General features: G+C 41.1%; 2 protein-coding genes and 1 pseudogene across 22 annotated transcripts in view; 2 read left to right on the top strand and 1 right to left on the bottom strand.

The window, feature by feature from the left end:
* Window positions 1–13022, bottom strand: part of LOC110495476 (lysine-specific demethylase 6A) — a 55210-nt gene extending 42188 nt beyond the window's left edge. The window contains exons 1-3 of one of the 2 annotated variants that reach the window (XM_021570750.2): window positions 12514–13022; window positions 12312–12375; window positions 696–804 (exon numbers count right to left, since the gene is read on the bottom strand). In XM_021570750.2, coding sequence (XP_021426425.2) covers window positions 696–804; window positions 12312–12375; window positions 12514–12689 — 349 coding nt within the window. In that variant the 5' untranslated portion in view covers window positions 12690–13022. The remainder of the gene's footprint in view (window positions 1–695; window positions 805–12311; window positions 12376–12513) is intronic. The other variant, XM_021570751.2, reaches the window with a different exon arrangement.
* Window positions 13023–14057: 1035 nt separating this feature from the next.
* On the top strand, window positions 14058–20711 carry LOC110495477 (annotated as a pseudogene).
* Window positions 20712–23584: 2873 nt separating this feature from the next.
* Window positions 23585–26440, top strand: part of LOC110495480 (peripheral plasma membrane protein CASK) — a 47508-nt gene continuing 44652 nt past the window's right edge. For 7 of the 20 annotated variants that reach the window (XM_036951903.1, XM_036951898.1, XM_036951897.1 and 4 more), the window contains exon 1: window positions 23586–24458. In XM_036951903.1, the coding sequence (XP_036807798.1) occupies window positions 24400–24458 (59 nt within the window). In that variant the 5' untranslated portion in view covers window positions 23586–24399. Of the gene's footprint in view, window positions 24459–26440 lie in introns of all 20 variants that reach the window. The other 13 variants (XM_036951915.1, XM_036951913.1, XM_036951912.1 and 10 more) reach the window with 2 other exon arrangements.

Below are 26440 nucleotides of genomic sequence, written 5' to 3'. Positions count from 1 at the left end.
AACCATGCAGTTTATTAGGCTACAGATGAAATAACCCACTGGGCACACACCGGTTGACTCAATGTTATTTCCACATCATTTCAATGAAACGACATTGAACCAATGTGGAATAGACATCTGTGCCTAGTGGGAACTCCAGATGAACTTCACATTGTGCTGAAAGTGCACAGTGATCTTCTGATACAATACATTTCAAGGGGCTTGATCGATGCTTGACTGCCGTTTGACAAATATTCTCACAGTAATCTCATTGGGTAGACTAGCCTACCTGCACTCTGCCAGCTGTTGGCTGGAGCCCATGTGCCAAGACCAGAGTAGGCACGGGTGTTGCACGCTATACTGAAACCTCTAGACTTTTTCCAATACTACAACATGAAAAATAGTTCGGGACTATCATTTTTGTTACCGTTGGTACTTCTGTCAAATGTGTCTCACGGTTCAACAGTCTATCAGTGCAGCCGATGTCCACCTTATTAAAGTGTGAAAGCACCCTGCCTGCTCCACTTGACTTTAGGCTGCACTGGGAGTCTGGAGGGCATCATGTTAGCTCCCCGCTGATGCTGCACAGAAGTTAACACACTTGAATAATGCCACACGGCATGTAGAAATGTTGACTTAATGTTCGCAAAACAATGTCCATACAGGGGGGGAGGGAGCGAGCGTGGGGGGAGAGCGCAAGAGGGGCGTCAACTCACCTTTAGCGTACTCCTCCAGGAGGAGGTTGAAGTGGCCTAGCTGGCAGAATAACTCTGGCTCCACTTTTCCTTCAGCCTTCAAGATGAGAGAATCATAGGAACGAACGGCCTGGGGACAAATAAAGCAAGAAGAAACTCAGGATGAACACAGACAGCAGTGTTTCTTACCAGGAAGTCTCACATGGGATGAGTCACAAACGGCCCTCTATTCCCTACATAGCGCACTAATCTTAACCAGAGCCTCATATGCCCTGGTCAAAAATAAATAAATAAATAAATAAATAAATAAATAAATAAATAGGGATCGATGGTATGGATTTCCGTTCATTGTGTGTGTTGGACCATGTTTTGATTTGGACTTCTTCCACTGGAAAATAAAAAAACACCGCGAAATGCGCATCACTCACAGGGATGGCTCTGCCTGAGGCCTAATCACACATATTAAACACACCCACTCCTGGAGGACTACTGCTGAACTCTAGAAACCCATAAACAGTGTTACCTTGCACTCTCAGTAACAGCTCTCTGAGGACATGGCTTCTGAAACAGAGCACAATCACTAAATATACACAAACAGCAACTAAGAAATGCACCATCGCTCAGTCAGATTGCACCAACATTCCTTCAGATAGTCGGTCACACACACACTTACAGTTGAAGTCGGAAGTTTACATACACTTAGGTTGGAGTCATTAAAACTTGTTTTTCAACTACTCCACAAATGTCTTGTTAACAAACTATAGCTTTGGCAAATCAGTTAGGACATCTACTATGTGCATGACACAAGTAATGTTTCCAACAATTGTTTACAGACCGATTGTTTCACTTAAACTCACTGTATCACAATTCCAGTGGGTCAGAAGCTTAAATACACTAAGTTCACTGTGCCTTTAAACAGCCTGGAAAATTCCAGAAAATGTCATGGCTTTAGAAGCTTCTCATAGGCTAATTGACATCATTTGAGTCAATTGGAAGTGTACCCGTGGAAGTATTTCAAGGCTTACCTTCAAACTCAGTGCCTCTTTGCTTGACATCATTGGAAAATCAAAAGAAATCAGCCAAGACCTCAGAAAAAGAATTGTAGACCTCCACAAGTCTGGTTCATCCTTGGGAGCAATTTCCAAATGCCTGAAGGTACCACATTCATCTGTACAAACAATAGTATGCAAGTATAAACACCATGGGACCATGCAGCAGTAATACCACTCAGGAAGGAGTGGTATTACTCCCAGAGATGCACGTGCTTTGGTGCGAAAAGTGCAAATCAATCCCAGAACAACAGCAAAGGACCGTGTGAAGATGCTGGAGGAAACAAGTACAACAGTATCTATATCCACAGTAAAACGAGTCCTATATCGACATAACCTGAAAGGCCGCTCTGCAAAGCCAATGCTCCAAAACCGACATAAAAAAGCCAGACTACGGTTTGCAACTGCGCATGGGGACAAAGATTCTACTTTTTGGAGAAATGTCCTCTGGTCTGATGAAACATAAATAGAACTGTTTGGCCATAATGACCATCATTATGTTTGGAGGAAAAAGGGGGATGCTTGCAAGCCGAAGAACACCATTCCAACCTTGAAGCATGGGGTGGTGGCATCATGTTGTGGGGGTGCTTTGCTGCACTTCACAAAATAGATGGCATCATGAGGTTGGAAAATTGTGTGGATATATTGAAGCAACATCTCAAGACATCAGTCAGGAAGTTAAAGCTTGGTCGCAAATGGTTCTTCCAAAATGGACAATGACCCCAAGCATACTTCCAAAGTTGTGGCAAAATGTCTTAAGGACAACAAAGTCAATGTATTGGAGGGCCATCAAAGGCTTGACCTCAATCTTATACAACATTTGTGGGCAGAACTGAAAAAGCATGTGCGAGCAAGGAGGCCAACAAACCTGACTCAGTTACACCAGCCCTGTCAGGAGGAATGGGCCAAAATTCACCCAACTTATTGTGGGAAGCTTGTGGAATGCTACCCGAAATGTTTGACCCAAGTGAAACAATTGAAAGGCAATGCTACCAATTACTAATTGAGTATGTAAACTTCTGACCCACTGGAAATGTGATGAAAGAAATAAAAGCTGAAATAAATCAGTCATTCTCTCAACTATTATTCTCACATTCTTAAAATAAAGTGGTGATGCTAACTGACCTAAGATAGGGAATTTTTACTAGGATTAAATGTCATGAATTGTGAAAAACTGAGTTTACATACACCTTAGCCACATACAGTTGAAGTCGGAAGTTTAAATGTAAGTGCATATTAGCCAAACACTCACAAGTGGAATGACTCTTGCCTAAGAGATCCGCTTAGCTTTTTTCATGTTTAATTCACTGTTGCCAATTCTGATGTCACTTACAGTTAGGCCCTATATCTGGGTGGCTCTTAGATCAGTCACTCAACAAGCGAGAGAGAGACAGAAAAAAAAAAGTATGTTTGAACAAGACCGATTCAAAACTGTTTGCAAATCGAACACTTAAAGAACGTTGATAATGACCAGCCAATGATTAACTCAATGACAGCATTAGGTATTTGTCTCTGAAATGTGCGTGTCCGTGTGTGTTTGGGGAGGGTGAGGTGGGTAGAACGTCCACTTGGCACTCAACTGGACTACCAAGTTCAGGGGAGTTTGTGCTATGACAGTGAACCAATAACACATATGCCCTTGGCCTACTCAATATTCATCAACGTTGAGGGATAGTGGGCAATACTGTGGTGTGTTAGATCACTCAGAAGGCATGGAATGGGCTGGGGAAGAACAGAACCTAACGTAGGAATACTATCTGCGTACAGCAACTAACTCCATTACAAAAGGAGTCCCCTCTGTGGGACCAGTCATTTGGTTACATCCTGTGTGTTATGCAGACCAGACGAGAGACGTGCGTAAATGTCTGTTGTACCGCATATGGCAAAACAAAAAGGGGTACGTTCCAGAACCTAAAATTGACCCCGCCAAATGCAGGAAGATTTTTGGCATTGGCAGGTAAGATGTCTATTTCTCCAGCCATATTGGCAAGTGGTCAGGGCTCTACAGTACAAGCATTTCACTCGCATTTGCAAATAAAAAAAGTTCAAAGTCAAGCATGAGCACATTTCCAGATACAATAAATGCTGCAGTTGCTGTGGTCAGTGTCGTTTTGTGCCATACCTGGTAGCTAATCACACAAAGCACAACGAATCACACAGTGAAAAGGTATTTACCCCTTTCTGAAGGGCTCTACTTTTGCATCCAAATAAATTATACTGAATGTGGTCAGATCAAAACCTAATAGATTAACTCCACACATACTTCATAATAAGCAACACCCAATGCCTGTGTGAAAAAATCATTGCCCCCTTAAACACAATAACTGGTTGTGCCACCTTTAGCTGCAACGACTCCAACCAAGCACTTCCTGTAGTTATTGATCCGTCTCTCATGTCGCCGTGAAGAAATTTCAGCCCACTCTCCCATGTACAACTGCGTTAACTCTGACTTGTGGGTTTTCAAGCATGAACTGCTCGTTTCGATTTCACATGACTGGGAATACAGACATGCATCTGCAGGTCACAGATAACTTAAAGAAATAGATGGGCATGGATCAGAAAACCAGTCAGTATCTGGTGTGACCATTTGCCTCATGTAGCGTGACATCTCCTCTGCATAGAGTTGATCAGGCTGTTGATTGTGGCCTGTTGTCCCACTCCTCTTCCATAGCTGTGCAAAGTTGCAGAATATTGGTAGGAACTGGAACACAATGTCGTACAGGTCGATCCAGAGCATCTCCAACACAATCAATAGATGACCTGCATACTCACCAGACAATGTCATGGAAGCACTGGGACATTTTCAGATTCCAGGAATTGTGGACAGATCCTTGCAACATGGGGACATGCATCATCATGCTGAAACAAGCTGATGGTGATGGATGAATGGCACGACAAAGGCCTCAGGATCTCATTATGGTATCTGTGCATTCAAAAAGCCCATCGATAAAACACAATTGTGCTCGTTGTCAGTAGCTTATGCCTGCCCATACCATCACCACCATTGGGCCCTCTGTTCACAACATTGACATCAACAAACCGCTCGCCCACACGACGCCATACACGCCATCTGCCCGGTACAGTTGAAACCTGGATTAATCTGAGAATATCACACTTCTCCAGTGTGCCAGTAGCCATCATAGGTGAGCATTTGTCCGCTGAAGTCTGTTACGACTCCAAACTGCAGTCAGATCAAGACCCTGGTGAGGACGATGAGCACACAGATGAGCATCCCTGAGACGGTTTCTGACAGTTTGTGCAAACCCACAGTTTCATTAGCTGTCTGGGTGGCTGGTCTCAGATGATCCCACAGCTCAAGAAGAGCCGGATGAGGAGGTACAGGGCTGGCGTGGTTACACGTGGTCTGCAGTTGTGAGGCCGGTTGGACATACTGCCAAGTTCTCTAAAACAACGTTGGAGCAGGTTATGTTAGAGAGATGAACATTAAAATTCTCTGGCAACAGCTCTGGTGGACATTCCTGCAGTCAGCATGCCAATTGCAGATATCTGTGGCATTGTGTTGACAAAACTGCAAATTTTAGAATGGCCTTTTATGGTCCCCAGCACAGGTTGCACCTGATCATGCAGTTTAAATCAGCTTCTTGATATGCCACCTGTCAGGTGGATAGATTATATTGACAAAGGAGAAATGCTCACTAACAGTGATGGAAATAAATGTGTCCACAAAATGAAAGAAATAAGCTTTTTGTGTGTATTTGAGTTCACCTTACATGTTGCGTTTATATTTTTGTTCAGTGTGTGCATATGTAGCCTGAACAATGAAAAATAGCCTCAGACCTTTATTCTTCTACCACAACAAACTTTACAGTTGGCACTATGCAGTCGGGCAATAAGCGTTCTCCTGGCATCCGCCAAACCCAGATTCGTCAACCGGACTGCAAGATGGTGAAGCGTGATTCATCACTCCAGAGAACGCGTCTCCACTGCTGCAGTGTCCAATGGTGGCGAGTTTCACACCACTCCAGCCGATGCTTGGCATTGTGCACTGTGAGCTTAGGCTTGTGTACGGCTGCTCAGCCACGGAAACCCATTTCCTCAAGCTCCCAACAGACATTTATTGTGTTGACGTTGCTTCCAGAGGCAGTTTGGAACACATTTAATCAATGCACAAGTATATATATTTTTTAACCTGCATATTTAGTTAATATTGCCTGTTAACCTGTCTCGTTGCGAACTCTGAAGATATTTCTTCCTAACAAAGACAGCAAATTTCACCAAAGGGGGGGATGATTTAACAAAAGCGCATTTGTGAAAAAAGCACAATCGTTGCAAGACTGTACCTAACCATAAACATCAATGCCTTTCTTAAAATCAATACACAGAAGTATATATTTTTAAACCTGCATATTTTGCTAAAAGAAATCCAGGTTAGCAGGAAATATTAACCAGGTGAAATTGTCACGTCTCTACGTTCATTGCACGCAGAGTCAGTGTATATGCAACAATTTGGGCCGCCTAATTTGCCAGAATTTTACGCAATATTGACATAACATTGAAGGTTGCGCAATGTAACAGGAAAATTTAGACTTATGGATGCCACCCGAATGGTTCCGTATTTCACTGAAAGAATAAACGTCTTGTTTTCGAGATGATAGTTTCCGGATTCGACCAGATTAATGACCCACCTATTTGTGTGTTATTATGTTATAATTAAGTCTATGATTTGATAGAGCAATCTGACTGAGCGGTGGTAGGCACCAGCAGGCTTGTAAGCATTCATTCAAACAGCACTTTCGTGCGTTTTGCCAGCATCTCGTCGCTGTGCTTCAAGTATTGCGCTGTTTAGGACTTCAAGCCTATCAACTCCCGAGATTAGGCTGGTGTAACTGGCTAGGAATGGCTAGCTAGTTAGCGGGGTGCGCGCTAATAGCGTTTCAAACGTCACTCGCTCTGAGACTTGGGAGTGGTTGTTCCCCTTGCTCTGCAAGGGCTGCGGCGTTTGGGTAACGATGCTTCGAGGGTGGCTGTTGTCGATGTGTTCCTGGTTCAAGCCCAGGTTGGGTCGAGGAGAGGGACGGAAGCTATACTGTTACACTGGCAATGCTAAAGTGCCTATAAGAATATCCAATAGTCAAAGGTATATGAAATACAAATGGTATAGAGAGAAATTGTCCTATAATTCCTATAATAACTACAACCTAAAACTTCTTACCTGGGAATATTGAAGACTCATGTTAAAAGGAACCACCAGCTTTCATATGTTCTCATGTTCTGAGCAAGGAACATAAAACGTTAGCTTTTTTTTTTTTTTTTTTTACATAGCTCATATTGCACTTTTACTTTCTTTAACACTTTGTTTTTGCATTATTTAAACCAAATTGAACACATATATATATATATATATAAAATATATATATATATATATATATATATATATATATTTTTTTTTTTAAATATATATATATATATATATATAAAAAATATGTTTTTATAAAATATATTTAAAATAAATAATAGATAAATAAAAAAGAATATATATATATTCTTTTTTATTTATCTATTATTTATTTTAAATATATTTTATAAAAACATATTTTTTTATATATATATATTTAAAAAAAAAATATATATATATTTTTTTAAAAATATATATATATATATTTTTTTTTTATCTACCTGCCAGTGGCTGAGGGACCAAAAAGTAAGTTTCGGGCCCTGGTACTTTCTCTTTGAACAGCTGAATAGTCTCAGCGTGATTGAGTGCTTGGGGATGTTTGTCGAACGCCTTATGTCACCATTCAGATTGACTGGAGGTTTGTTTATGGTGGAAAGGGGGAGGGGCCAGGAGAAATGACAGACAGCACAGCTGAGGGAGGCCAAGCCCAGAATTTAACAATCACAGATGACGAAAAATAAATCTAATTAAATTTAACTGCGGCTCAGGCTTTATGAAAATGCGCGCGCACACACACACCACACAGTAGGCTTAACAAGCATTCAAGTTCATACGACAACAAACTAGATGAAAGTGTGCTGTTTACTCCAGTAAAGCGATGATGCCTAATGTGGCACTGGTACACAATGCTGCAGGAACGAACATTGGTGCTTGGTAATGAGCTCCCACAATGCATCTGTTATTTCCTAACAAACAACACGTCTCATGAAAGTAAAACACAAATACAATGATATGGGACAAAGCAAACAAGCTTCAAATGTGATTTTATACCAGTAAACAAACCGCAATTGATTCCATAACATGTAGCGCTCAAAGTCACAGCTGAAACAAATAAAAAATACAATAAATTGATTGTATACCCATTTGTAAGTGTGTGTGGATGGGGATGTTCATTCATTGATCTAAATCAGTTTATTCCCAAAAAAAGGGTCAGGATGAGGGTGGCATGAAACATTGATTGTGTACTTGTTTGGGGGACCTTAAAAAAACTCAGAAGTACCCACTATTATGCTTCTTCATGTTAATGTCATCCTCATGCATTGAAGTTAATATGCAACACTCATTCAATGGTACACTTGTGCACATCCCAAACATGTGGTCCCATGTTTCATGAGGTGAAATAAAAATACACAGAAATGTTCCATTCGCACAAAAAGCTTATTTCTCTCAAATGTTGCACATAAAATTTGTTTACATCCCTGTTACTGAGAATCTCCTTTGCCAAAAATCCATCCACCTGACATGTGGCATATCAAGAAGCTGATTAAATAAACAGCATGATTATTACACAGGTGCACCTTGTGCTGGCGACAATAAAAACCTACTAAAATGTGCAGTTTTGTCACAACAATGCCACAGATGTGTGCTGACTGCAGGAAAATTCACCAGCGCTGTTGCCAGATAGTTGAATGTTAATTTCTCTACCATAAACTGCTTCCAACATAATTTATGCCCCCCCAAGCCCACCCATGGCTGCACCCCTGCCCTGTCATGTGAACTCCATAGAGTAGGGACTAATTAGCTGCACCATAGAGGGCACTGGTTGCATCGCTGCCTGGTATGGCAACTGCTCCGCCTCCGACCGCAAGTGTGGCAACTGCTCGGCCTCCGACCGTAACACACTAGAGGGGGTAGTGCGTACGGCCAAGTACATCACTGGGGCCAAGCTTTCTGCCATCCAGGACCTCTATACCAGGCAGTGTCAGGGGAAGGCCCTAAAAATTGTCAAAGACTCCAGCCACCCTAGTCGTAGACTGTTCTCTCTGCTACCGCCCGACAAGAGGTACCGGAGCGCCAAGTCTAGGTCCAAAAGGCTTCTTAATAACAGCTTCTACCACCAAGCCATAAGACTCCTGAATAGCTAATCAAATAAATGGCTACCCAGACTATATGCATTGTCCACCCCTCTTTTACACAGCTGCTACTCTCTATTTATTATCTATGCATAGTCACTTTACCCATACCTACATGAACATATTACCTTGACTAACCTGTGCCCCAGTACATCGACTCTGTACCGGTAGCTCCTGTATATAGCCCCGCTACTGTTATTTTACTGCTGCTCTTAAATTATTCTTAACTTATCACTCATTTTTCTTAAAACTGCATTGTTGGTGAAGGGCTTATAAGTAAGCATTTCACTGTAAGACCCGTTGTAGTTCTACTCATTCTATTTCTATGTAGTTGCCACTTAATCCAGTGGCGGCAATAGTGACCCAGTTCTGTCAGTGGAGTTGAACTCTGCGTTATCTGGGCGCAGATAGCTGTGCAACAGAGCGACTGTGCACCGTTCCAGACAGGGCAGACACTCAAAACTAATAAAGCTATAGAAGAAAATAATTAGTGGTAGAACACCTCACAGCAAAAAAATAAAAATAAAACAAATCAGGAGACAAGTGATATAAAAATGGAACTCAAACCAATTGAGGAAAAAGGTCACGGTTTAAAAAAAATAAAGTGACACTGTCTAACAAATGTTGAGTCAGTAGCTTCACATAAGGCTACTGGTTTTATCATCATAATGTCCAAACTTATGGTGGTCAATGCGCAATATAAACCACTGATGGAGGTGGGCTACATCAAAATACACATTTTAGAGAGCAAGACAATTGCAAAATAAGGTGCAATGCAGCAGAAACGCATACGGGTCATTCATTTAGCGCATGAAAAATATGTTCCATTAATGTCAAGATTTAAATTGACCACATCCCTAGGAGTGTGTCATGTGATGGCTGGGGTGAATACCAGGGTGTAGGGTAGCTAGTAATGTTACATGGGGCAGTTTGGCCAAGGGCTGCATTCCCCAAAGTGCAAGGGGCTGGTTTCAGTATGTGACATCCCGCTAGCATCTGCCCACCCACTTCCCAGAGTAGGGATATAAGAAGTACCTTTAACCTATACAATATGAAATCTAAGCAACCTTTAAAGTGAGACCTAAAAAAAACAAAAAAACGACATGACATTTTAAAATGAACTGTATCTCGGATATGAAGAGAGAACGGGGTCATTCCTTCATTGGACCCCTGCATCATTTTGGAGATAATAAATGTGGACAGAATGCATGGGTATAAAGTCCCAGCTAAATGCCGAGACAGTGCAGTCTTTCCCCTGTATTCCTTTTTATTAAAATCATTTTATTTATTTATTGGATGTTAAACATTCTCAGTGTAAAATTAAGACGACTAAACCAAGATATAAAGTACGTAAAAATATATATATTATTTTTTAAATAAGATCACCTTCGATAACTAATGTTCACCAAAATACAAACTACACAGTCAGGAGTTGATTTTGTTACGTTTGAGTCACTCAAATAGCGTAAGAACACAGGATAAGCCATGGCAAAATGTGTAGAATTGAAGGAAATTAGCTTTAAAACTGCATTTCTCTCAGCAACATGGTAAAACATGTAGAATTGCAGGAAATTAACTTTAAAATATCAACATTGTCTCTGCGGCCAAGCGGGACGCTAAAATGTCAGTCACTGCTCCAATAGCCACACTCCCACTACAAAGCCAACTTTGCCACCGCTGCTGAAAAAAATACCAGGGGAAATAATGCAGGGAGAAGAGAATGGCTGAATTGGTGAGGGTTTGAACTGGCTGGCATAGTGGTGTGGCCAGTTTGCCATCATCTCTCCAGTGATTTGAATTTGCAATAGAATATGCATTTTTGTTTACGTTGCCAGCAAGCCTACTTTCTAAGCACCATGGGAAGCCAATCACTTCTTTTTGGTGGCAACATAGTATGGGGATAGAAGCTTCCTCCAATTGTAAACACCAACTGTGAAAATAAAAAGTTCAATATAAAGAGCAAAAATGTATAAATGTGTGTGCAACTTTGTCCTTTGTTCACTGTCCAATGTGCTAGCTACAGGTTGATGCTGGGATGCAAAACCTAGCTACGAAGGGACCCATCCACAGAGGGTCAATGAAAACTGTCAACAAACCAACATAAGCCACACGGCTAAAGGGGTCAATCAAAACCTGCCAACGAATTGCATGTAATTTCGTTCGATATATGTTTTAATTGAGCTCACCACATAGCTAGATTTCGGTGTCACTACTCCCTGTCCCGCCATCTTGGACCGGCCCAAGCAGCCACGACTAGCTAGCTATCCAAACAGCTAATGCGTTGAGCTAACGTTAGTTAGCAGCCGTTGGAACATAGCGAAAGCCCGTCTCGAGCTCTTCACAATCAACACTAACTCCGGGGCACGAGAACGGCTCAAATTCATGCATACATTTTGCACGAGCCAGATACACAGTGCAGCAAGCAAACATACTTTCCTGGCACCATGGGACGTCTACTCCATAATAGAACGTTAAATCGCCATTAAAACAACGTAGCCTTCCTAAACGTTAGCTAGTTCTCTGACCAAGTTCGGTCACTTTATCATACTCGGTAGATGTGGCTAGCTGGCTACAAAACGTTACCTAACGCTTACATCACAGTAATGATGTTATCTGTAAAAAGCCTAATTCTATATGTCCCTGGCCATTGAATCTCTAACTAGCTAACATTCAGAACGAGCTGGCCAACTCCAGAGTCCCAACAACGCACGTTCCACAAGCTAGTTAACGTTATCAAACTAGCGGGGGACTAGCTAGACATTTGCTAGAAGGCTAAATTAAAAGGTTAGCATGTGGTGGTTCGTATTATCAATATAAATTACTAGCCCGCAAGTAGGTACTTGAGATGTTATATTACACAGCCAGCTAGCTTATTCAGCTACCAGGCTTGTTAGCCATTTCTACTGCACCCAATACAAACCAGCTTGGAAGAAACATTTGATATGACAAGCCTTTGTGACTAACAAATAGCTAAGTTGACGAGTTAGATAAATGCAAGGCCACCCTAATAACGAAAATAGCCAGTTGGGTTACTAAAATGTGTTTATGCAATGGAAAAGCCGTTCATTTTCACTATTGGATTAGCTAGCGAGGGAAAGAAGTCGGGTAGGAACGCTGCGTAGCCGCAGGGTCGCTCTGCGCACATCGTGTGATGGGTGTATGGTTAACCAGAGTCCGTGTTCTCACCTGAGAGTGGACTGGCTATGTTAGTTAGTTTAACATAGTTACACGTATTACTATGTGGGCATGAATGTAGAAGGTGCAAGTGTTGTGGTTCAAGGACCGGCTGGTCCTGTGTGTTTGCAACTTAGCGAGCTACCTTCAACAGTAAGGCCTTCGTTCTGGCGCCATCTTCATGAAGCCTCTGAAATCCAAACAGTGAGCTGCAAGCAAGAAGACAACACAGGCGGTTCAGTATCACTTGCACTGCCGTGCAAATGGATTTAACGTATAAAAACGGCAAACGCGTGTACAGAATATTAAGAATACACCAGAGGTGTGTGCAGGGCTTTGACTCCGACCTGTCAATTCCGACCAAGCTGTCCCTCTCTTGGGCTGTCAGCGTCGGAAAGTCCTCCTCGGTTTCGCTGGCTTTTCCCGCCGCCATTTTCTTTTCCTCATCACCACCAGAAGCCGAGCCGAGACTCCGAGCAGCAGCGCAGGCAGCAACAGCGAGCGAGACTCCGCACGATTGCATGGAATCGCGACGAGAGGGCGAACGAAATACTCCACCAAATCAAAGAAGAAAAACTAAAAATGTATTAAGATAGAATAAACTTTTCTCCACGATCAAAACGCAATTCAAAATGGTAAATCCTTTCAGGAAAACAAGTACCCCTCCAAAAAGTATTCGCGTCACATTTTTAGGCGCCGTTTATGCAACTAATCAAATGTAATGCATGAAGTTCAATTCTTGCAGTTTGAAAAGAGTATTATTTGACCATAAAATTCCCCACAGCCACCAGCTTAAAGTTGTTATAATTGTGTCACACAAGCAAGCGAACCCACGCGCCGCCGTAGTCACGCCTCTCCTACCTCTTCAGCCAATAGATATGTCTGAATATCAGCATATGACATGAAGTTTTTTTTTACCCATCTTCATTTATCTTTTTACAAACCACAGAAATCAATTATACATGTTCATTATTTTCTCAAAATCAATAATGTATATATTGTATAGGTATTCAAATTGATTGATTTGTTTTGCAAAGTGCATAAATAACAATGTTAAATAGCTACATGCAAACTGTCATATTACTAAATACATTTAAGAGTGACAACTGAGAAATTTGTGCAAATACTTGATACCAGTATTATTTGCTGTTGATGGGTAAGCATGTCTAAATAAAACGTTGCAATGATGTGTGGAGGTAAGAATTCTGATTAGGACTGTGTAACTACTTTCTTTTTCTCACCCTGCAATGTTCATTCACATAATTTTAATCATCATCCTTGCCCAAGGCCCCACATTCCTATACATTTTTGTGGTTGATACCAATTTGTTCTGTTTGCATTTTTTTAAATTGTTTTTATGTACTAGCTAGTTCTACTGTATTTATGTGCAGTATATCTACTGTGTTATGAATTACATTCTCACTTTTGTACATGTCTTGAAAAAGAAATGAATAGCAATCATTCTTGTTGGTGTTTTTTCTCCCCAGCTGTGGACATTTTCAAAATACCCAGACTCATTTGTTAGACAAGACATATCCATCCAATGTAAAATCCTCACATCTAATTATCCAAATAGCTTTTTTGATGTATCATAAAACCATTTGAACATATTACTTTATAAAATATTACTATTTATTTTGATAACAATTGATTATATATAAGTTACAGTATTTGATGTAGATTTGAATTTGAATCAATTTAAATGTGCAAGGGATAAAGTGATAGCTATTTTGGGCAGAAATTGAATCTAATATGAGGGAAATGTAATCTTATTTCGTATGGAACATTATTATGCTTCCAAATGAAATAGTCAACATTCTGCAACATTTCAAAGAAAGAGCAAAGTGTTAAAATACTGATGTGGCAAAGCATCATTCTGTAGGCGGGGCCAGCAGAGGTTTATAAAGCTCAGGGGCGGGGCTTGCATACAGCAGTCAACATCCTGATGTCATTTTCTCCAAAATGGCGGATCGCAAAGAAGGTTAGTGCTAGTCCATGTTTATGGATAAAATAATCTCGAATTATAACAACGAATCAGCTATACTATATATAGATAGTTCCAATATCAATAAATCTAAACACTCAAATATTCCTATTCCTTCAGCTGCGGCTTTTGACAGGGGGACTTTACTGACTAGATTGCTAGCTTTGTTGCTAGTAATTTAGCCTAATTTCTAAACAATGGCATGCAATCGCCCATCGACCCAAATACCAGCCATTGGCATTGTGAACCTATTTGTTTTTGTCACCCATGGCTCCTATCCCGACTACTGTAACGTTATCGCAGATATACACTTTATAGTTATGACGTGAACGTGATTACCAACTAAACAAGTATTCCAGTCATGTTTTAAATCAATATTCAATTAATTCATGTGTTTTGTGAACCCTATCAATACTACTATGAAGTTACAGCAAAGATTTAGATGCATGCATTGGAACTGTTTCTTGACTGTGAGGTAATTGGACTGAATTTGGACCTGAAACCTGCCTGCCCTAGGTTGTCTAGATGATAGAAAGTGAAAGCAAAACAGTTTAAATTCTTTGTATGTCTTTCCTTCATCCCAGATGACATCTTATCAGAAAAGGATGAGCTGGAGAGCGAGGATGACACCTATGAGGTGGTGGACCTGACAGAGTACGCCCGGAGGCACCAATGGTGGAGCATGATGTTTGGGAATAACTCTGGTCCCCTCGCAGAGAAATATACTCTGTGACCACGCAGATTGTGATGGGAGGGGTCACTGGCTGGTATGCAACCCAAATTGGGGTTGATTTTAATTAGGGCCAATTTCAAGTTTTCATAACAATCGGTAATCGGCATTTTTGGACACCGATCATGGCCGATTGCGTTGCACTCCACGAGGAGACTGCGTGGCAGGCTGACTACCTGTTATGCAAGTGCAGCAAGGAGCCAAGGTAAGGTGCTAGCTAGCATTAAACTTATCTTATAAAAAACAATCTTAACATAATCACTAGTTAACTACACATGGTTGATGATATTACTAGTTTATCTAGCTTGTCCTGCGTTGCATATAATCGATGCGGTGCCTGTTAATTTATAATTGAATCATAGCCTACTTCGCCAAACGGGTGATTAACAAGTGCATTCGCGAAAAAAGCACTGTCGTTGCATCAATGTGTACCTAACCATAAACATCAACGCCTTTCTTCAGAGTCAGGGTATATGCAGCAGTTTGGGCCGCCTGGCTCGTTGCGAACTGTGAAGACTATTTCTTCCTAACAAAGAAAGCCAACTTCGCCAAACGGGGGATGATTTAACAAAAGCTAATTTGCAAAAAAAGTATAATCGTTGCATGAATGTACCTAACCATAAACATCAATGCCTTTCTTAAAAACAATACAAGTATATATTTTTAAACCTGCATATTTAGTTAAAATAAATTCATGTTAGCAGGCAATATTAAACGAGGGAAATTGTGTCACTTCTCTTGCATTCATTGCAATCAGAGTCAGGGTATATGCAACAGTTTGGGCAGCCTGGCTCGTTGCAAACTAATATGCCAGAATTTTACGTAATTATGACATAACATTGAAGGTTGTGCAATGTAACAGGAATATTTAGATGTATGGATGCCACCCGTTAGATAAAATACAGAACGGTTCCGTATTTCACTGAAAGAATAAACATTTTATTTTCTAAATTATAGTTTTCGGATTTGACCATATTAATGTCCTAAGGCTTGTATTTCTGTGTGTTATGTTATCATTAAGTCTATGATTTGATATTTGATAGAGCTGTCTGACTGAGCGGTGGTAGGCAGCAGCAGGCTCATAAGCATTCATTCAAACAGCACTTTCGTGCGTTGGCTTGCAGCTCTTCCCAATGCTTCAAGCATTGCGCTGTTTATGACTTCAAGCCATTCAACTCCCGAGATTAGGCTGGTGTAACCGAAGTGAAATGGCTAGCAAGTTAGTGGGGTGCACGCTAATAGCGTTTCAAACGTCACTTGCTCTGAGACTTGGAGTAGTTGTTCCCCTTGCTCTGCAAGGGCCGTGGATTTTGTGGAGCGATGGGTAACGATGCTTCGAGGGTGACTGTTGTCGATGTGTTCCTGGTTCGATGCCAGGTAGGGACGCACAGGTAGGGACGGAAACTATACTGTTACACTGGCAATACTAAAGTGCCTATAAGAACATCCAATAGTCAAAGGTATATGAAATACAAATGGTATAGAGGGAAATAGTCCTATAATTCCTATAATAACCTCAAGCTAAAACATCTTACCTGGGAATATTGAAGACTCATGTTAAAAGGAATCACCAGCTTTCAAATGTTCTCATGTTCTGAGCAAGGAACTTAAATGTTAGCTTTTTTACATGGCACATATTGCACTTTTACTTTCTTCTCCAACACTTTGTTTTTGCATTATTTAAACCAAATTGAACATGTTGCATTATTTATTTGAGGCTAAATTGATTTTATTGATGTATTATATTAAGTTAAAATAAGTGTTAATTCAGTATTGTTGTAATTGTCATTATTACAAATAAATACTTTTTTTATTTATTTTTTTAAATCGTCCGATTAATCGGTATCGGCTTTTTTTGGTCCTCCAATAATCGGTATGGACGTTGAAAAATCATAATCAGTCGACCTCTAGTCCCTAGTGTTCCAGTCCGAGTCCTTTATTCTCGAGTCGAGTCACAAGTCCCTTGGTAGTGCTAAAAGCTGTGGTCCAACCATTTAAAAATCAAAATTCTCTTCAACTGTTGGCACATTTTAAGGATATCTCTAACATTTGCTGTTGTAGCTAGTAGGCCCCCTATTTTAAATTATGCATCACAGAGATTTTCTGACAAGAAAGTCACTTCTGGTCCAGTCCGAGTTGAGCCATGAAAATTGTGACTTGAGTCAAGTCTGAGTCCTGGACTCGAGTACTACAACACTGCTATCAGTCACTCCTCTCTCTCACATTCAGGTGTGCAGGATACTTGTTCCAGAGAGTAGGGAAGATAGCTGCAACTGCCATAGGTGGAGGGTTCCTGTTATTACAGGTCAGAGATGCATCAAATTTGTATTGAGTCAACGCTGGGTACTTACATAATACACATCTCTATTCCATTTTTTAAATCTTATTTAACTTGGCAAGTCCGTTAAGAACAAATTCTTATTTACAATGACGGTCTACCCCGGCCAAACCCTATTCCGCAAGACGCTGGGCCAATTGGGAGTCCCATAGGGCAGCGCACAATCACTGCCAGTTGTGATACAGCCTGGAATCGAACCAGGATCTATAGTGATGCCTATAGCACTGAGATGCAGTGCCTTAGTTCACATCAACTAAGGCGCCACTCGGGAGCACCAATGAGATCACATGTAACAACGTGAACAGAGTGCCACTTCACATGCAACCCAACAATCCTCACTTGTTTTCCTTTCTGCACCTTCTCCTGCAGATAGCGAATCACAGTGGCTACGTGCAGGTGGACTGGAAGAAAGTGGAGAAGGATGTGAACAAAGCAAAGAAACACCTGAAGAAGAGAACCAAGCAAGCAGCCCCTGAAATTAACTCCTTCTTCGAGGAGGTAAAGGTATTAATAACACTGCCTGACTAATCATAACTTTATGGTAGGCTATTGTGCCTATAGTATTGTGTGATTCTAAAAGGTGAACATGTCTGAGATGTGTGCGTGCTCATTGGTCCTTTATCTAACTGTTCATTTATTCTGTGAGACCAACACCAGTACCTGGGTGTGGGAGCTGCTTTTTGATTCAATTGGATTGCCAGTCCGCTTGAATCTCAGTGCCTTGCATTGCATGTACTTATGAGGAAAAAAAAGGTATACTTAATTATCATAGTTGGGGGGAAATAGCTAAGTTCATAAATACCTGAGTCATCCGCAGCCATTTGATGGACTAATAATGCAGCAACAACGCCCTCTAGCGAACTCACACTGTAAAAGCACATTCCTGGATTTATCACAAGCAGAAACTAAAGTATACCCTGCGTATAAGATTCTTATTTTTCCATCTATTATCACTTATAACCCTTCAGTTATTGGAGGTGACCTCCCACAGTCTGCTTGTTTTCTCTCCTCCTTCCCCTCTCTGCAGGCCACAGAGTTTGTCAAGAAGAACATTGTCCTGTCCAGCGGGTTTGTGGGTGGATTCCTCCTGGGCTTGGCCTCCTAAGGGCGTCGGGGCCAATTCACGACTGAGGAAGTCGTTACATAGGAAGAAGGAAGCTGTCATTACTGTGAACTGAGTCACCACACGGGATGTTGTCATTAACTGTGAATCGTTGTCTTTCTCCCAGCACGGAACTAGTCATGAAACGGGTTTGGGAGGAGGCTGAACATGTGAGGCTGACTCTTTATGCCCCCCTGGCTGCTCTCTTCCGTTACTGCCCAACTGATCAGAGTCTTGCTTGTCCACCCTCTTTTTATTCTATTTATCTGGTGGTTTCTGATCCAGGATCAGTTGTTTGGGCCTGTTGAATATGGAATTTTTATACTTCATAATCAGCACTACCCCCAACATCAATGTATGTGAAAATGTCATGTTTCTATGTTTTGAATCAGCTATATTATATATATTTATTTGTTCACCGTCATATGGTGTGCATCATGTGATTTGAATCAATTACTGAGCAATGCCTACTCATAATTGGTTGAAATCACGATGCACACCGGATGATGCCATTACAAAAACTAATTTTGACTTCAAAGCATAGAAACGTGACATTTTCACATACGTTGATGTTAGGGTAGTTCTGGAGATGATGAATACAATGTTGAAAATGTTAGAAATGTCCCTTTAAGTGCACAACGCGACACCTCTTGATACACTATGATATACTACTAATATACTGTACCACACACTGGACATAGGATTACTCGGCCCCTGTCTATCTGGGGCACTCTTTTACCTGGAAGAACAGGTCTAGGATCAGGAATGTGTCCCAAATGCTCATAGTGCACTACATTTGACCAGAGCCCTATGTAGGAAATTAGGGTGCCATTTGGGACACTGGCCAGCTCTCCCTATACTCAGACCAAAGTTTTACCACCCTGTGCTATTCAACAAAATGTGTCTGCAGACCTGTTGTTACGGGGTTAATATATCAACACCTGATCACTGCACCTTTGCTGGCTAATGTACTGTAGGTATATCAGTGTGCAGGTTAGCGTTTTTCATAAAGAATCTTGTTCTGGGGGCAGCTCTGCAGAATGGTCACTAGCTGGCACAGCCACAAAATCTCATTTTAAATCTAACTGTAACCACACTGTTAACCCTAACGCCTAACCTTAAATTTAGACCAACAAGTTTAATGTAGTTTTCATGAATTTTTACAATATAGCCAATTCTGACTTTGCAGCTGGCCTATCTAGCAGATTTGCTTAGTTCTGCCTCCAGGTCAATATTCATTCCAAAAAATGTGAACCTGCTATTGGTGTAGTAATAGGAAAACATGTGATTTAGTCATGTGTAGAATATACTATCAGTTTTATAGATAGAAGGAAATGCACAGTATAAAGTCAGTGTTCAGTTGCTTATGAGTTGTTCCATATTGTGTCTTTAACTATTTAAATATTACTTGTCAGGGGTATGATTTTCCATTAGTTTCTATACTTCACCAAGTGCACATTAACTTCTTACTGCCATTAACCTCCATATGTTCTGACCTCCTGAATGCTATTTTGAAATATTGATAACCAACCAACCATAACTATGGATTTGTCTTATGCTTCTGTTTTGTCAAATAAAGTTGCCTGATTTTTGTTGGTTAGCAATGTTAACAGTTGTGTGTGTGGTCACTGGACTGCATGGCAGACATGCATACAATCAGGGCTTGGTGTGTACACTGAGTGGATTAACACTGAGTGGATTAACAGTCTATCTTGACACGTTTAACTTCTCAACAATATATTTATTTTGATTATTAAAGCCAGCATGACTTTAGTAGCTCTATGGCTGCCTTTACACAGGAAACCCAACTCCGATCTTTTACCAAATTATTGGTGTTTTGGCCAATCAGGTCAGATTTTTGCCAGTAATTTCGGCAAAAGATCAGAATTGGGCTGCCTGTGTCAGTGTAGTCTATGAGTTCCGGTAATGCAAATGTCCAGATGTTATGATGTGAATAGAAATGGATGCTTCCTTGTGTCAGCATGGAGGATGGGTTTGTAATAACCACCATGCATGTCACAGCAACAATGAATGAGCATTGTCACAATACTAAGATATTTCACCACTATGTCTCTGTATTCATCTACACTGTGAAATCTGCTTTTGAAAGGTTCTGCATGTAGAAAGAGACAAAGGAAGATACTCACCAAATCAATCTGAAATAAGTACCAATTGTCCATTTTTTTGTGTTTACCTCTGTCACAGAGTACAATATCAATGAACAAATTAAATATTTTTTGGTTTATATTAAATGCACATTGAATTGGGGTTTAGTCCTGATAGGCTTTCTGTAGCTTGGGATTTAGTTCTGGGATATATGAAGTACTCTGTCAATTGACTTGACAAAAAAGCTTTCAAATAAAATTGTATTGATTTATTGTAATTTCATAATGTCTTGTCAGAGGCATATTGATTTGTGTAAATAATGACTTCAATGTCTATTGAGCTGAATGAAGCTGAAAACAGAGACAGCCATGATGTTACCTCACCAGAGTGCCTCTCTCTACTGTGTGTTACTGTAGCTGCCATCACCACACTACCACTGGTAGCCTGTTGCTATGGAAACTGCTCTTTTTCTCTTTCTCTCTTCCGCTTGCTCTCTTGTGTGGTGTGGCCTTCCCTCTTTTCCACCCTTTCTATCTCGCTGCCTTTCTTTGTTCTCTCTCTGTTTCTCTCGCTTTCTCTTTCCAGTCCTGCCTTTTTCTTTGTTTTTACCTCTTAATTGTGAGTGTGCCCATGTGTTATAGTATAGGGGTAGAGATGAGATGAGGCCCACTCTCCACCATCCGATGACCACATCACCAACCAATCGGATCATCAATAGCCCCCAATAGATCCAACCAATAGTAGGGTAAAGCCAGAGTATGAGCGCCATGGAAACTGCAAGGGATGTTTTATAATAGCAGCTCGCCCTAGTGGCACCAGATACCGGTACACCTCAGTCAGGCTGTTCAAAGCAATTGTGTTATTAATCCATTGGTCGTAATATAAGGGCTGCATCTTCATACTTAAACCTCTCCTTATATCTCCTTTATCTGCACTGATCTGGAAAAAAAAATAGGAAAGGCGAATTCGATATGGTGCATGCATATACTAGGTACTGGCTTTCACCAGTTACTTCATATTAGTAGAGGAGAGACAGGAAACAAATTATAGTATTGAGATACAACCTAATCCATGCCTTCAGGCAGCTGGCTCCAAAGGGTCCAAGCTATACAATAGTTAACTCTGTCACAATCAGTTTGTTGAGAGCTGTCATTAATATGGTTACGCAATACCCTCTCTGTGGTACTAGTCAGTGGACAAAGTCAGAGATGAAACGTCAATGCATGTTAGAATAGCAATGTTCATTATTCACAGTACAATAATTCATAGTAATTAGTACAGTGAGAAGCTGCCTTTTTATACGAAGCATGGGTTATTAAACAACTGATAGATAGAGACCATTTTAGGCCTATCACACAAATTATTCATGATTGATCAAATGGGACCATTTCTCCCTGAGTTGGAGTGAAATTGTCATCATAATGCTTGCCTGGGTAGACTGAAATATATTTTTGTTTCTGAAGGAAGATTCTGTGTCAAAGTACATTTATTTCTTATGTATTTGGGGTATAATACAGAGCCTATGACTAGTGGGTCTTGGATGTTATCATATTATTCCTGCATTGCATCTAGATTTGGAGTTCTGTATCATATAATTAGGAATTAGAATACTAGAATGGATATGAACCTTCTTATGATGGCAGTGAGGTCAGCCATTTTGGTCAGGGAGTTGGTCAACCATGGTTTGCCAGTGCTGTTGTAAGATATTGTGTAAAATAATGAATTTGACCAACTCTCTGACCAAAATGTATAATTATATGACTATATTTTAGGTTGACAATAATTCTATTACACAATTTCAGATATATCATGTGCCTTACTTTTATTTCCCTCCATAAATAAAATCAGGATAGACATTAAATCCAATTACACTGGTTTGGATTTCTCCCTGACTGCCATTTTCACCCATTCTGGAACTTTTAGGGTTTATGACATAACCCCTCTGGTCATTTAATAAGATCTCTTTTTTTCTGTATGACCACCTCAAGGGGGCAGTGTCAACCAATCCAGAGTGGCTCACTCACCTGTGACGTTGTGGCCGAATAATACAAATGCATTGGCGCAAGTCTGTCAACAATGTGGCCCAGGGATCAGTCAAAAGTAAAGCAGTGCATTCACTGCCAATAAGCCAATGAATTACCAGGTTATTTACTGAAAAGGTACGTGGTAGAATGGTAGTTCTATTGCAATAATCTATGACTTAGGCTACATGGTTGTTTCTTTGGGATTCAATTGTACAAGAACCACTAGGCACCTTATTTTAATGTTTTATTAACCCATCCCCTCTTCGGAGGACACATATCTTCTTACAGCTTTTCTGCTACATATACATACATTTTATATACACGTTTATAACAACAAGTTAGCAATTTTGTTTCATTCTTATCAGACAGCATCTGATGCAACTCCACAGACAGAACCAGCCCCTCCCTGTAAGCACTAGGCTGCTGGCTACGTTTAGCAGAGAGGCGAATGTGACAGATCCAAGATGTGGCTGTGACATGACTATGCCTAACAGGTCTCTTATCACCTATTATTAGAAAGTATATCTGGATGCACACCTGAACAACAGACATCACTTCAAATCTCATCTCCTGCCCGAGTGTAGAATGCATAGGCCCATTTATGTTGAGGCAGAGCAAAATAATGTCCAGCCAATGTGAGGCCATCACTTGCAGGAATCTGGTTGTACTTGCTTTTTTAATGCATGGCAACAAGGGCTTACAACATTAAAAAAAAAACATATATTTCCAATAGTCAACTCCTGTGTTTCCAATGCTGCTATGGATGCTGGTCCTTTTTTGATACCCTTATTTATAGACGTGCAATATTGGACAAATCTGTATCAGATGGAAACTAATAATTAATACACAATACACGATAAATATTATTGAGAGGACAGTGAAAGGATTGTGGAAACGCTGACGTAAGGTGATGGGCTTTTGATGGTGTCAACGCGTGTGCGCGGTGCATTGAATGCGACCGTGGATTGGTGGAATGGGGAGTGTGAAACCGATTAGGAAACTGCGCCTTGGGGGACTTGGAGGGTGGCGCCCTGAACGTCATGTTGGCTCAAGTGGCATTGGAATTAGCGAAGAGTCTGAGCGCGCCTACGAAGCCATTATGGCTCTCCACACACCAGTATCATATCCTAGAGAGGGAGGAGTCTTCCATTTCTGGAACCGGAGAAGCAGCATCCCAGACAGCGTAAAAATTGGAGTAACGGTGCTCGGAGGAGACTGGAATACGAAATAATATAATTTTATTTTCAACATACCAACGAAATATACATGGATGCACATTTTACGAGATAAGCATGAAGGTCTTTGATTTAAAATCAGGTAGCTGCAACCTTGTTTTGCATGTGCGGTAATATTCCAAGACATATGTGATACGTTGGGTGTGCTCAGCGCGATAACGGCGCTAGCAAGCTATTTCAAACGGTAAAATAAATCCAGATTGCTAGGAGATAGCCAACCATTTTATAGTTAGCCAGCTAGCTTGCGGGGGAGCAAGCTGCCTACTCGGGCAGAGGCATCATCGGATGCATCGACCAAGAAGAGGCATCTGGTAGGCATTAACCGACAATACAATCTCGGGGCATGCAAAGCGGTGTGTTTTGTGCAAACGGGTGATAAATCCCGCGTCCTCGGCTCTGGTCGTGGGATTAACCAGCCGGGAGAGAAGGAGAAGGTGGGGCCGAGGAGTGTCAAAAACGGTCGAGCTTAACCCAGCGCATGTAGCTTGGCGCTCTAGCTAGCGGGCTAACATTACCTCTCCATCGGTTTTCCATTTGGGAAATTAATTTAGGAAACTAGAATTATTCGACCATTGCTGGGGTATTCCGTGGCAGTTCCCCCTCTCCCCCAACGAGGATCAGTCAGAGCTGTACACTTGAGGCCATTGGCTTCTCTACAAATAATACCGTGTGGGGCGATTTTCACGGGGGTAGCATCCCCGTTTGCTTTGGACCATGGCGGACGACGACGTGCTTTTCGAGGATGTCTACGAGCTGTGCGAGGTGATTGGGAAGTAAGTGTCAGCATATGTTTATGAACTGAACAATGATAATAAATTAAACCTCTTGTTTGCATTGAGTGCATTGTATTGCGTGTCTGCCTGCCTGTTTTTTTCTGTATGGAAGCAATTGCCTTACAAATATTAATTGCCACCACCATCATGACAGCTGTTTTCCTTGGCCTACTTGTAGGTGAGTTGGTCATACAAAACCTCACACTACCCATCTATTGTCAGGCCTATGTAAAATCACTTCCACAGTAGCTAATTCAATAAGCATATAACACGATTGCATAAACTGTTCAATATATGGGAAACCAGTTAGGCCTACTGACTTGTTAGTTTGATTGGGTGAGGCCCAATAATGTATGGTGAAGCCCCTGTTTAGTTCAAGAGCCGAGGGCATTGTTTTAGCTGGACAGGATATCTTCATTTAACATGGCAGGAGAGAATATATCTGTTCAAAACAGAAGTTCATTGGCTCACATATATTCAAAACATTTCCCAATCTAGATCATTTTCATTCATGTTTTGTGCATCCATTCAGCTTTGTCAGATAGACATTATTTTGACGAGGCGGTACTGGGCGACAGGTAGCCTAGCGGCTAGAGCGTTGTGCCAGTAACGAAAAGGTCACTGGTTCCTTCCAATACCCGAGCCGACAAGGTGGGAAATCTGACAATGTGCCCTTGAGCAAGGCACTTAACCCTAATTTGCTCCAGGGGTGTTGTACTATTATGGCTGACCCTGTAAAACAACACATTTCATGGCACCTGTCTGGTGTATATGACAATATACACCAGATAGGTCATATTATTTTACTACACATAGGCATAGTGACTCATTTGGTTTGGAACACGTTAAAATACGTTTTAAAAGCTGGGCCATTCATAGTTTTGGGTTGAAATGTAAACGTGTTTGGCTACTACAACTAGGTCTATAACGATCTCCACAAGTACTACTGTCAACACCACTACACTCTTCTCTCAGATTCAGATGCAGGGTAATTATAGTCAATCATTTAGTATCATGGCCATTTGAGACAAGACACAGGCTGCAGATTGTCATTGTGATGACGTCACACACTACTTCTTGATCCTACTTTAAGAGAAGGAGCATAGGCTCCCGGGGAGGATGGCACTTCTTCACCAGAACAGTCACATTCGGTGTTTTGGGTAGACTGCTGTGTTCTATGGCTGCACCGGTGTTCTGATATCATCATGCACTGCTAGTCATTGTTCCTGCCCTGTCAATCGCAGACCAGTCTATTCATCCCCACCAACCAGAGGTGGCCAATCCTATTGTTGATGGACTTTTAAGCATTGCACACGCAAGCATTGCACACGCAGTTAATGATCATGTTTATCCCTGATCTATTTAGCCCAGATTTGTCTTACAAAGAGATTTAGGAGGCAACCTAATTTTACCCTGGATTGACAATTAGTCTAAAATCTAAAGTAGCAACTCTGGGTTTAGGCCGATTCAGTAAAACCCAGTTATCAGGTTTCCAGAATAAGTGAACAAATGTTTAAAGCATTCCCAGTTCCAACACTGAGATAATTGATAGGCCTAGAAGCAGTTCAGATTTCTATCTGTTTCACACTATAAACATTGATTTGTAAAGCACATAAGTCCTGACATGCATTATTAGTGCAGGAAGAAGGAGGTTGTTGATTGAGGAGGGCCTCTTCTATTTGGTGCAGACCTCGTTTGCCCTCACATAGCTTACAACAATGTCATTTTCACAGATTAGTCTGGAAACCCAGATTTAAATGTATTGAAACTACCACCCACTCCAACCTATACCCCCTTTACCCCGGATTTCTATTGTTGTGGCTGATGATCACACCCCTTCATATGAAGACTGGGCAGGCAGGCTGCTGTGGTCTTGGAGCTGGCCAAGCTCCCCTCCCCCTCTATGCTCAATCGAGACCCGTGGGTCCATTAGGGTCCAGGCTGAGACACATGCTGATTGCTCTTCAGCCCCTCAGGCTCTA

This window comes from Oncorhynchus mykiss, chromosome 18, assembly GCF_013265735.2.
Source record: "Oncorhynchus mykiss isolate Arlee chromosome 18, USDA_OmykA_1.1, whole genome shotgun sequence".
Taxonomy (NCBI): domain Eukaryota; kingdom Metazoa; phylum Chordata; class Actinopteri; order Salmoniformes; family Salmonidae; genus Oncorhynchus; species Oncorhynchus mykiss.
The sequence above is the reverse complement of the archived record's forward strand: the minus strand, read 5'-3'. Positions and strand labels throughout refer to the sequence as shown.